Source organism: Xiphophorus hellerii, chromosome 13 (genome assembly GCF_003331165.1).
Source record: "Xiphophorus hellerii strain 12219 chromosome 13, Xiphophorus_hellerii-4.1, whole genome shotgun sequence".
Classification (NCBI taxonomy): Eukaryota; Metazoa; Chordata; class Actinopteri; order Cyprinodontiformes; family Poeciliidae; genus Xiphophorus; species Xiphophorus hellerii.
In genome coordinates, this window is record NC_045684.1 from 10411812 (window position 1) to 10422720 (window position 10909).

Sequence of the window (10909 nt, forward strand, 5' to 3'; positions counted from 1 at the left end):
CAGTTATTAAACCAGCTCTGCCTGCTTGTCAGATATACTGACAATACAAAGTAATAAACGTAAAAAAAGTCAATTAATCATTAAACAAGTCAATTAATTGGCTAAAATGATGCAACAGTTTCAATTTAAATGCAATAATTATGACTCAACATGTTCGTCTTGGAGTATCTTTACAAATTGTGCTGCTGGAACAAAATATAGCGTTTTAAAACGGGGTTTCTTAATGAGGCAGTCGAAGTCCTTGATGTAATACACTTCCGGTACACCGGAAGTGTAGCGCCTCCGGCTGCCACCAGGGGGAGTCGCAACCCTGCCTGGTTAAAAAATAGAGATGTATTGGCATGAGCTGGCCTGCAGATGGAGGGAAGTGCTTTACATATAATAAACTAATTTATTTAGTTGTGTTTACATAAAATATTAAACAAGTTTAGCTTTTTTAGTCTTTCCCCGTAATATTTAAAGTAAAATATGAAAGTTTTGTGTTTATAAAATGAAAACCCGGTGATAAAAAATAAGCAAAACGACCCATAAAATCCACAACAATAAGCTACAAGTGACCCTTTTTTGTTTCTGCACAACAGAATCCAGTCGAAACTTTTGAAGAATGTCGTTGTAATTTCACCATCTTTCTGATTTGAACTCGATCTTTTCTTGCTCTCCTGCATTTCTTCCACCTAGTTTCTCTTCATGCAACTTTCTGCCAGGGCCGCGCAGCAGGAAATGAGGCGCAGCTTTCATGATGATGATGATGATTGTGTCGCTGCTGCAGTGCAGACCCTGAACCTGGAGGAGGAAACCAGCAGCAGCAGCAGCAGGTCGGACAGAAGACTTTCAGCACTGTAAGGTCTGGATAATTTCAGCTCTCGGGTTGAGTTTTAGAGCTTCCTCTCTCTCTGCGGGGAGAAAATGGCTCTGTGAGGCGTTTCCGCCGCCTGTGCGGCCGCCACATTGTCACATTAGTCAGGTTGTGTCGGGGATTTGTCGTAGCGGAAGATGTGGGCTGAGCTGCCCGCCTTTCCGCTGCTGCGTTTCACTTCACTTTCAAAACTTCACTCAAACTTCTTGTCCTCTCTTTTTGCTTCTGCGAAGGTGTTTACTGGGCGAAGATGAGCGACGCAAACGAGCCCAAAATTGAGCTTTTCGTGAAGGTAAGCGGCAGCAACGAAAGCCATCACACCCTGAAGGCGTCGCGGGCGGCGACGGGTTCATGGACAGATTTCTGCTCATCTGATCGCATATTTGACTTTGTTCGAGATAAAAAGGAGACCTGTGTTTGTTTTCATGTCACTCACGACTCACCGCGGGTTATAAACCCCTGTAATCTAATTAAAAGCACATTAAGACAACAGGCGATGGGTTTCCATCTATACTAAGTATGTTGGTCGGCCGCCAAACTGAAGTTTATTCCTCTTCCTCTCGCATAATGACTCCTCTGTATGAACATGTGCGCCACTTTTTCCCTCTACCGCCGTGAAAGATGCTAAAGTCACATCCTGAACTCTACTTTCACACGATTACATCTGATAGCCTAAAGTTCAGTTAAAAAGTGGCTATAAATGCTATATGCTGTATGTTTTTTTTAGGATAGAGTCCATTATTTTTGTATCTACTGGTTTGGTTTGCATTATTTCTTAAGTTAAAATCTGTTTCTAGTTGAACAAGTACTCAGATGGTATGAAAAGTTCTGTAAATTCGTAGGTTAAACAGCTGACAGGATGTGTTGGTCTTGGTTATGTTGTCAAAACATTTGACCTACAAAAGCTGGAGTTTAAGGAAACAGTTTAAAAATAAATTTTTACCCCTGCTGCTGCAAAATTAAACCTCTCTAGAGCCATGAAAGGAGATCTATTTTATATAAAGCTCTGGAAAAAACCAAGAGTCCACTGCACTGAACCCCATGAAAACCTCCTGGTTTTTCCACCAAATGTTGATTCCTGAACTCTTCCTAAGTTAAAATATTAGTATTGTTGTTTATAAATGAATATTAACTTATTTTCTTTGCATTATTTGAGGTTGAAAGCTCTGCAACTTTTTCCTTATTTAACCATTTCTCATTTTCTGCAAATAAATACAGAACGTTTGTTTGTAATTTCAGAGACATGTTGTCAGTAGTTCATAGAATAAAAGCACAATGTTCAATTTACTCAAACATAAACCTATAAAAAGTAAAATCAGAGAAACTGGTCATTTAAAGTGGTCTCTTAATATTTTACAGAGCTGCATATGTAATTGTGCACTTAATTTAATGTTTTATTTTGAAATCTATGGAAATTCAAATAAAGTTGTCTATTTTTAACTTTTAGATTTGAGAACAAAATTAATTATTTAACTTTTACAAAAGATGAAAAACCTCTTCTGTAGTAAAATGAGGTAATTCCATCAGACAGTAACAAGTTTCCCCCTTATTATAATACTTACATTTTTGCTTCATCAGATCTTTAGAAATGTTTTCAGAAATTATAATCTCTCTCCCCTCTGGATATTTTGCAAACTGTAATCTGGATTTTCATTTTTAGTGTCATGGCTTCTTCCTCACTGAGCAGCTTTTCAGCCCATGTTGGTGCAGAACTCGCTGTTTCTCTCTACATATTTATAATGTCTTTCATTTATTCAAACTAAGTTTTGGTCTTAGCAAATCCTCTTTGCTTTTATTTTAGTAAAAATACAAAAAGCTGATTATTTTCCCACCTCATTAATCTATACTTAAAACACATTTTCTCCATTTTATAAGTAAAATAGTTGTAGTAATATAGATTTTGATCAATTTGCATTTTTGCTGAATTTGTAAATCATCATTAGCAAATGGAAAATGTGCAGTATTTAAAATAAAAAGCTGTTTTAGATAGATTGCACTTAGTTTGGAAGATTAAAACCTGACCACATTTTATGTCAAGTTAATCAACACAGAGAAAGTTAAGAAGACATAACATTAAAAAAACCAACATTTCCCAGAATCCATTGGGTTAGGTAATTAAAATAAGGAAATATGCATTCTTAATCACATTGCTTTGCTTTGTGTTTGCATTTCAAACCTTATAAAGTCTTGTGTTACTAAAACTTTTACGAGGAACATGAACCAGAATAACCTGTAAATGTTTTACTTTCTCTGTTTGTTGATGTCAAACACCTGACCTTATGAAAACAAAGAAATAAATCCCAATAAACGCTCTGTCTGTTCTCGTTTTGCAGGCTGGAAGCGATGGCCTGTGCATCGGCAACTGTCCGTTCTCCCAGCGTCTCTTCATGGTCCTGTGGCTGAAAGGAGTGGTTTTCGACGTCACCACAGTGGATATGAAGAAGTAAAGAACCGCCCTCGTTTGTGTTTGTTTTTATTTGATCCTGTGCAGGTTGCTGCTGGTACAACACACATATTTATACTGTTGACCTACACTGTAAAACTCAAAGTCTTATCAAGTATTTTTTTGGTCTAGTTTCTGGTGCATAATATCTTACTAAACTTTAAATAAGACAAAACTAACTTACAAGTAACTTTTACCAAGAAGTAGGAGTTTGTTTTAAGTTAATAATTCATTTATATTGATGGAAAAGTACTTTCAACTAAAATCTGATGACTGTGTTGATGACCTCTGCTTGACATTTTTTACTTGGTGAGCTTTTCCTGAGGCCAAATAGCCGTGTGTATTCAGTCAGAAATTAGAAATAATTCAACAGGGGAAAACCTTATTGATTATAACCAATAAATTTAAAGTGACTTGTTTCAACCCAAATTCATTTACGTCAAAAAAGACAAATAATCTAAAACGCTGCAAAAACACAAAGTCTTACCAAGTATTTTATGTCTTGTTTTTAGTGCAAATATCTTAGTCCACTTGAAACAAGACAAAACTAACTTACAAGTATGTTTTAGCAAGAAATAGGAGCTTGTTTTAAGTCAATAATTCCTTATTGTTGTTTTTAAAAAGTACTTGTTCCATTTTTCCCATATTAATCTACCAGTGGAACTAAAACTTGGTTGCTAGGTGACAGCCCCAGTGGCAGTTGGTTATGGAACCAGCACTTTTTCATCAATACTAAGGTATTATTGATTTAAAACAAGCTCTTATATCTTGCTGAAAAGTTACTTGTAAGTAATTGTGTCTCATTTCAAGTATAGAAAGATATTTGGACTAAAAACTGAACCAAAAATTTTGCACCAGAGTAGCAAACTGAGAAAACCCCAACTTTTAAAAAGGTGGTTCATACTCGTGACAATTGGTACAATGGTTCCCACAACAGTATTGAGAGTCGTGAAAACTTTATTTTGCTGGCTCTTTTGAATAAAAACACAACGTTATTTAACTAATTAACTGTTACATGTTTGTGAAATTATTTTGACCCACATTTTTTCATCAATATTAAGGAATTATTGACGTAAAACCAGCTGAAAAGTTACTCTGAAGTTAGCTTCAAGTACACTAAGTTATTTGCACTAGAAACTAAACCGAAAATACTTGGTAATATTTTGTGTTTTTGTAGTGTAACTCATAGGCAAAAAATAAAAATAAAACCGGTCTCATAAAAACAACTGACGAAGGTTGCAGCCTATCGTCGATGGTCGATAAGTTTGTCCAGTCACCCAGTAGCGTGAAATAAGAAAGCAGAGCGTTAGTTTAACGGTGTACGTTTTGTTCACCTGTTGGTTTTTCTTCTTGCTCTCAGGAAACCAGACATCCTGAAGGATCTGGCTCCTGGAGCTCAGCCTCCCTTCCTGCAGTACGGCAACGAGGTGAAAACCGACACCAACAAAATCGAGGAGTTCATCGAGTCGACGCTCTGCCCCCCAAAGTAACCACTGACCTTCACTTGTTCTGTTAGGATGTAATGTTGTTCTGAATGTTGGAGCTGAAATGATATAAAGTGGTAATTTAAGACAGATCCTGGTTATAGTAACCATAATCTCTCTGGATAAATCATTGCCCAGATCTTAAGACTTTGCTTTTTATAGACTTTTTATTAATATTTTAACTGATGAATTGGTTTTTGTCAAGCTTTTGGAAGCTATTTTATTGTTTTAAAATTTATTAATACCAGTTTAGACCTGGAACTGTTACTATTTTATGCTGAAACTATATGTTATAAACAATAATATTGATGTTTTGAGTAATATATGGCATAATAATGCATGTACACCTAGACCAGTCACAATTACAAATGTTAGTGGATGATAAATTGTTCCAGAATTTATTGCGATAAAGAATTACATTGTTGTTTTGAGATCATTTTCAAATAATATGTTGATAAAGATATAATAAAGCAAATCTGTCCTCTAAGGAGACAGAGAAACTTTAATTTTGTGCAGAATACTCCACATTTTCAATTTCCAAAATAAAACATAAAAACCACAAATAACTGAATTATTTATGACAAAATTACCCTTTAAAAAATATTAATAATCAACTTCATTTTAATTTATTGTGCGATTAATAAATTAATTGATTAACTGAATCTTGGTTAGCCTCAGAATAATTAAAAATACAGCAGAAAAACTTTGAAACATCAACAGAAATCCTGAAAAAGAAAAGTAGAAGAAAGAAGTGTAACCTCTTGGAAACAAAATCTTAAGAAATTAGAAGTGATCATAAAACTGCAGACATGTCTAAATTGATTAAAATAAATTATTATGAAGCTGTTAGCTGCAGCTTAGCTCTTTTTTTTATTTAATCATTTGTGTTTTTGTTTTGTTGTGTTTTAAATATAATCAACCATCTGTTTTTCCCAGATATCCCCGTCTGGCGGCTCGTAATCCGGAGTCCAACACAGCAGGAGTCGATATCTTCTCCAAGTTCTCTGCTTACATCAAGAACTCAAACCCTCAGACTAATGACAGTAAGCATCAAAAATAATGATGACATCGTCACAGGAAAGCAAAACGCTGAAGTCGCCATGTTAATCTTAGGCTAAAAAAAAAAAACCCAGCAGGGAGGGAGTGTCTGTTAATAACGTTACAGTTTTAGCAGCGCTACGTCAGCGAGAACGGCGCACATCCTCTTAATCTCCCCGCTTACTCTATGTGTCTGTGTTCGCTCTCAGATCTAGAGAAAGGCCTCATGAAGGCTCTGCAGAAGCTGGACAACTACCTCGGCTCCCCACTTCCCGAGGAGATCGATCAGGACGCCGCCGAAGAGGTCACTTCCTCGTCACGCCCCTTCCTGGACGGCCAGCAGCTCACCCTGGCGGACTGCAACTTGCTGCCAAAGCTGCACATCTTGAAGGTAATCTTCTCAGTGTGCGACGTTTATCCTCACCACGGTTTTCCTGATCCCTGCCACTCAAACGGATCCTTTTTTTTTTTTTTTTTATCCCCAGGTGGTGAGTTTGAAGTACAGAAACTTCACCATCCCAGAGTTTCTGACTAACGTCTGGAGGTACCTGAACGCAGCGTACGCCAGGGAAGAGTTTAGCGCTACCTGTCCTGTCGACACGGAGATCCTCATGGCGTATTCATCTGTAGCGAAAGCTCTCAAGTAGGACGGCGATAGGCCGTGTTAAAGTAGAAAAAATTATTCCACACAGACATCAGTAATCAAATATTTACTCTGCAAACAACCAGAATCTGTTTCCCTGCCGACGGGTATTTCCTTTAAGCTTTGTTTACCTTTTGATACGCAGAATGCACACACCCACAGGTGGATCTTTGTATTTATTCTCTACTTCAACCAGGATCGGTTACATCAGCAGGGAGACGAGGGCAAAGTCTAGATCAGTGGTGTCCAAACTTTTTCCACCCAGGGTCAAAATGAGCTTTTTCTGTCCGTTAAACAACATAAAAATTATATTATTGTGAATGTTTTCTCCTTTACCTGCACAACAATGAATTGAACAAGTTAATTTTTTTTAATCAAAACCAACATCAGAATGAAATTTCCCTTAATGTTTATATTTATTTATCTTTTTAAGCCAATTATTTTCTATTTTGTTGGTCTGTAAATTGTGTTTTGTAAAAACTAAATTCTTTGTGTTTTCCATTTAAGATATAAACTTGCCATGGAAATCTCACCCTAAAATGATTTTAGGAAGTGTTGCATCTCATCCCAAATTTGCACCGTTTTTTTAACTGCAGTGAGGGGCCACACAAACTCATTCCAAGGGCCACAAATGGCCCCCTCGCCGCACTTTGGACACCCCTGGTCTAGATAATACAAGTCAAAATCAAAATGTTTCTTTCAGGAAGGCTTGCATTTTCACACACCCTTTTTTTTAAACAAAAGCCTTTCTGTTTTTTACCTTTACTCACCTTCTTCATTGAACTTTAACCTCAGATCAGAGCCGGTTCAAGCTTTTCTTTGGTATTTGGGCAGAATAACAATTTGGGGCCCCAAACTCTCACCTAATATCGATGTTTGCTGCTATTCTCAGCAGAACAATGTTTTACTTAAACTCTAGGCTGGTAAAAGATTCTAACTCTATGATAACCTTTAAGAAATAACATAATATGGGTGTAAAAAAATATAAAATGGACATGTTATGCTAAATTAATATTTTTATATGTTTTTGTACTTCCCTACTGCCTACAAAATCAACCCAAGCTCTTAAAAAAACCACCCAGATGGTTTTTGGCTATGGGTTGAAGTCTTTTGGAAAGTTTTCTGTTTCAAAAAACTTCCAGAATGTAATGTAACAAATCAGCCAGCTTGTTACCTAGCAACCCCAGTGAAGTCCAGCCTGTTACCTAGCAACCCAAGCGGCATGTTTGCACAGCTGGTTGTATTCACTGTACAATTGCTGCTTGAAAAGACAAGTGTTTTGCTGTTGGTTTATCACCTAGAAACCACTTGCTGCATTCTTGTTGGTTGTGCTGGAGGCTCTACTAATGCTTTTCAAAGTTGTAAGGATGTATAATTGCTCATTAGGCTTTAAAGTGACAAGATGCCCCAAAACGGCTCCTCAGGAGGAGCTCAAAATACCAGAAGTAAAGAATAATTTTGTGCAAAAAAATTAATTAAAATGTTTCTTATAGCAATAGATTTATTCTAACTTGTTCAAGGAAGAATTGTAGCCCACCTTTAAAACAAAATATCATAATACAACCTAATTATTTGTATTTAAAGTAGAAAAGTGACATTTATTTCTACTACAGCAAATACAGTGTATATATTGAACAATATAGCATAATATAAATTTACTATCAATTTGATTTTGATATTAAAAGCAAAATTAAACCATAACACAAATCTGCAACACTTCTTCTCTACCTGTTGTTTGTGCTAGCTCTGTATGACAGAGAAATTACCAAAAGCTTTTCTGGATAAAAGAACAATAAAAGAAATATTTTTTATAAGATCACAAGAAAGCAGACGGTTATAGTATATAGTTTGTAAGATGCATTTTAGCACAAGAAGCTATAAGTATTTTATCTTTTGGTGGAAAAATAACAGGCTAGCTACTGGAGTTGCTAGCATGTCCAATATCGGTTTTTAGGTTTCCAGCTAATAAAATAATACATATGAGATGGTTTGGGTTGCATTTTGTAAAGTATATAATAATCTACAATTGGTACAGTTGGTCCATTGGTAAACTGCAGGCTAATTAGCAACCCAGCTAACACATCTAATTGGCTAGCTAGCATCAGTCATCAACAAAAAATCAATACTCAGCTCATTAAATACTTTTACTTTAATACTACAGGAGAAAAAAACATACTACAGCTTTTCTTGTCTAATTACAACTTCAAAATGGACACACAGTTGTTTAATCTTTCCCCTCTTTTATTTTTCTTCCATTATATTCTAAAGATTAATTATTCCAACACATCCAGATTAAACCGTTTTAGTCTCTCGCCATTTTTTAGGGAAGTGATATTTGCATACCATCAAGTCATTTTGTGTTTTAATCACAGGTGTTTCCCACAGACTTTATCACAGAGGAAACGCAGCTTTTCATAGAAAGACGTCATGATTTAGAAAAGGTTTGCATTCATTGCGGAGCAGAGGAAAACGGGCCGGACCGAGCCGGCGCTGAAAGCAGCTAAACAGGAAACCGTTTCAATAGACGCGGGCTTCCTCTTTGTGCGCTCCCACAGCAAGCGTGAAGGATTAGTCCTGACTGGTGAGCTTGTTTGTGATCCGCTTTCAAGGCCTCCAATTAATAATTACATGAATGGAAGAGAGACTGTGAGCATGCTACAGTCGATAAGCTAACTTTTCACTTTAAAGTAATCAGAAAAGAGACAGAAGAAAGGGAATTTTGTAGGTTGTTAGCTTTTTGATTGCTTCAAAAGGCCATAACCACTTCCTGTTTTCTTTTAAATTAAGATCAACTATATCAAAATTAAAGTCATACTTGAAGTATTTTTTTGCTGTGGTAGAATTTGTAGTAACATAAAGTAAAACCAGTACATTACAATAAAATCGTGGTATTTTATCATAATGTTAGAATTTTACAGTAACCCATACCTAATTAAAATATTTTTCTTTTGTTTCTAGTTGAGTTTTAGAGCTCAGAAATTGTGTATTTTTAGTTTAAGTCTAATAACAAATATCCTTACCGATGGAAAACAATTAGAAGAAAATCTTTGTTGCTCTGTGGAGCCCCCTGTTGGTGTGGAGCCGCTGACGGCTGCATAGTTTGCTTATTCCTTGGTCTGGCTCGGCCCTTGTTGATGTGAATGACTGGACAGTTGAGTAGTTTTCACATTTCCACAGTTAAATAGGATTTATTGAAGTTGCCGGAGATACTTTCTTATTGGAAATGAGCCACCAAATCAATTTTTAAAAAGTCTGTGGAAGGATCGCAGCTGTATGGGATTTTATTATTGTTCAATTATTTTCTGAAAATGTTTAATTTTTCTGTAAGGTTTGCAGTTAAGTTGAAAAAATATCTGTCTCTGGATTCTGGACTAAACATTAAGTCTACTTAAATATCATGTTTTCAATCAAATCAGTGCAGTTTTTATCCGTTTACTACAAAATAAACTGATTTCTTGTGTATTATTATGGAAATTCACAAAAATCAACAAATTATTGGGAGTTTATTGAAGATTTCTCTCAAAAATTGTCAAAAACTTTCTAACTTTTACTAAACAGCTGCTTCAGTCTTAACTGATGTCAGATTATAGTCCATGATCTAAACAGCGAGGAATAAAAAAGTCGCATCTCCCGTCATAAATAAGTGCAAATATTTCCAAATTAGTAACATAAACACTTTGATTCTTATTGCAAAAAAATCACAAAAATAATCGCGAAGTTCTGGTGGGAATGAAAAGACTTTGAATTGTATTATTTAATTTTAAGAATTCATTAATATTTTAACAGTTTATCAATACATTCTGGCGCTACCGGCCCTTTAAGAGCATTCTTGATCTTGATTCGACCCAAAACGAAAATTAGTTTGACACCCCTGCTTTGTTTCTGTTACACATCAAACATGTGATCAAAGTATAGATTACTTATATATCTTTGTTGGTTGTGTGAAGTTCTTCTGACAAAATAACAAATTATAAATATGCCGCCGTTAGCCTTATTTTTATCCAAAGAGATCTGAGACTCGGTCGTAACTCTGTCTGTTGGCTCAGTTCACTCCTCGAAGTTTTCTTGCCTGTAAAACAACCTTGAATTAAATCAACATGGAAGGAACTGGAGCTAATAACACACTTTGGTCAAGCAGTAACACATCCAGTAAACCTCAGGGTAACACAGTTTAACATTTAACATTGTTTTGATATGAAGTTCTTTAGTGTTGCTAAAAATGACCGAAGTGCAATTAGAAAATCCTGTAGTTGGACTGTGTTGGAAATCAGCTGTGAGTTAATTCACCTCAATAAACCCAAATTTCATGAAGGATCTGGGTTTGATTACACAATGTTTTGGTTGTTGAACTGATGTGGATTTGATCTATTTTTTAATATGGACTAATGCTTAAAGGGATTAAATATGAATAACTTCACTGTTAATCATTATTTGTGTTTTTTGTC

General features: G+C 35.7%; 1 protein-coding gene across 2 annotated transcripts; it reads left to right on the forward strand.

Moving 5' to 3' along the window:
• Positions 1-709: 709 nt before the first annotated feature.
• On the forward strand, positions 710-10699 carry clic1 (chloride intracellular channel 1). Of its 2 annotated transcripts, none has more exons than XM_032580156.1 (7): positions 710-844; positions 1090-1148; positions 3190-3299; positions 4660-4785; positions 5720-5826; positions 6031-6212; positions 6307-10699. In XM_032580156.1, the coding sequence occupies exons 2-7, from the start codon at positions 1107-1109 to the stop codon at positions 6466-6468; spliced, it is 729 nt and encodes a 242-aa protein (XP_032436047.1). In that variant the 5' UTR covers positions 710-844; positions 1090-1106; the 3' UTR covers positions 6469-10699. The 2 variants fall into 2 exon arrangements, with proteins under 2 accessions (XP_032436047.1, XP_032436048.1); XM_032580157.1 differs by having other exon boundaries at positions 719-839.
• Positions 10700-10909: the final 210 nt, after the last annotated feature.

Bases quoted from the DNA above. Each gene is read 5' to 3' on its own strand.
- clic1 (XM_032580156.1), top strand. From the start codon at position 1,107: ATGAGCGACGCAAACGAGCCCAAAATTGAGCTTTTCGTGAAG. The intron at 5,827-6,030 runs GTAAGCATCAAA...GTTCGCTCTCAG, and splicing joins AAACCCTCAGACTAATGACA to ATCTAGAGAAAGGCCTCATG. The intron at 6,213-6,306 runs GTAATCTTCTCA...TTTTATCCCCAG, and splicing joins CAAAGCTGCACATCTTGAAG to GTGGTGAGTTTGAAGTACAG.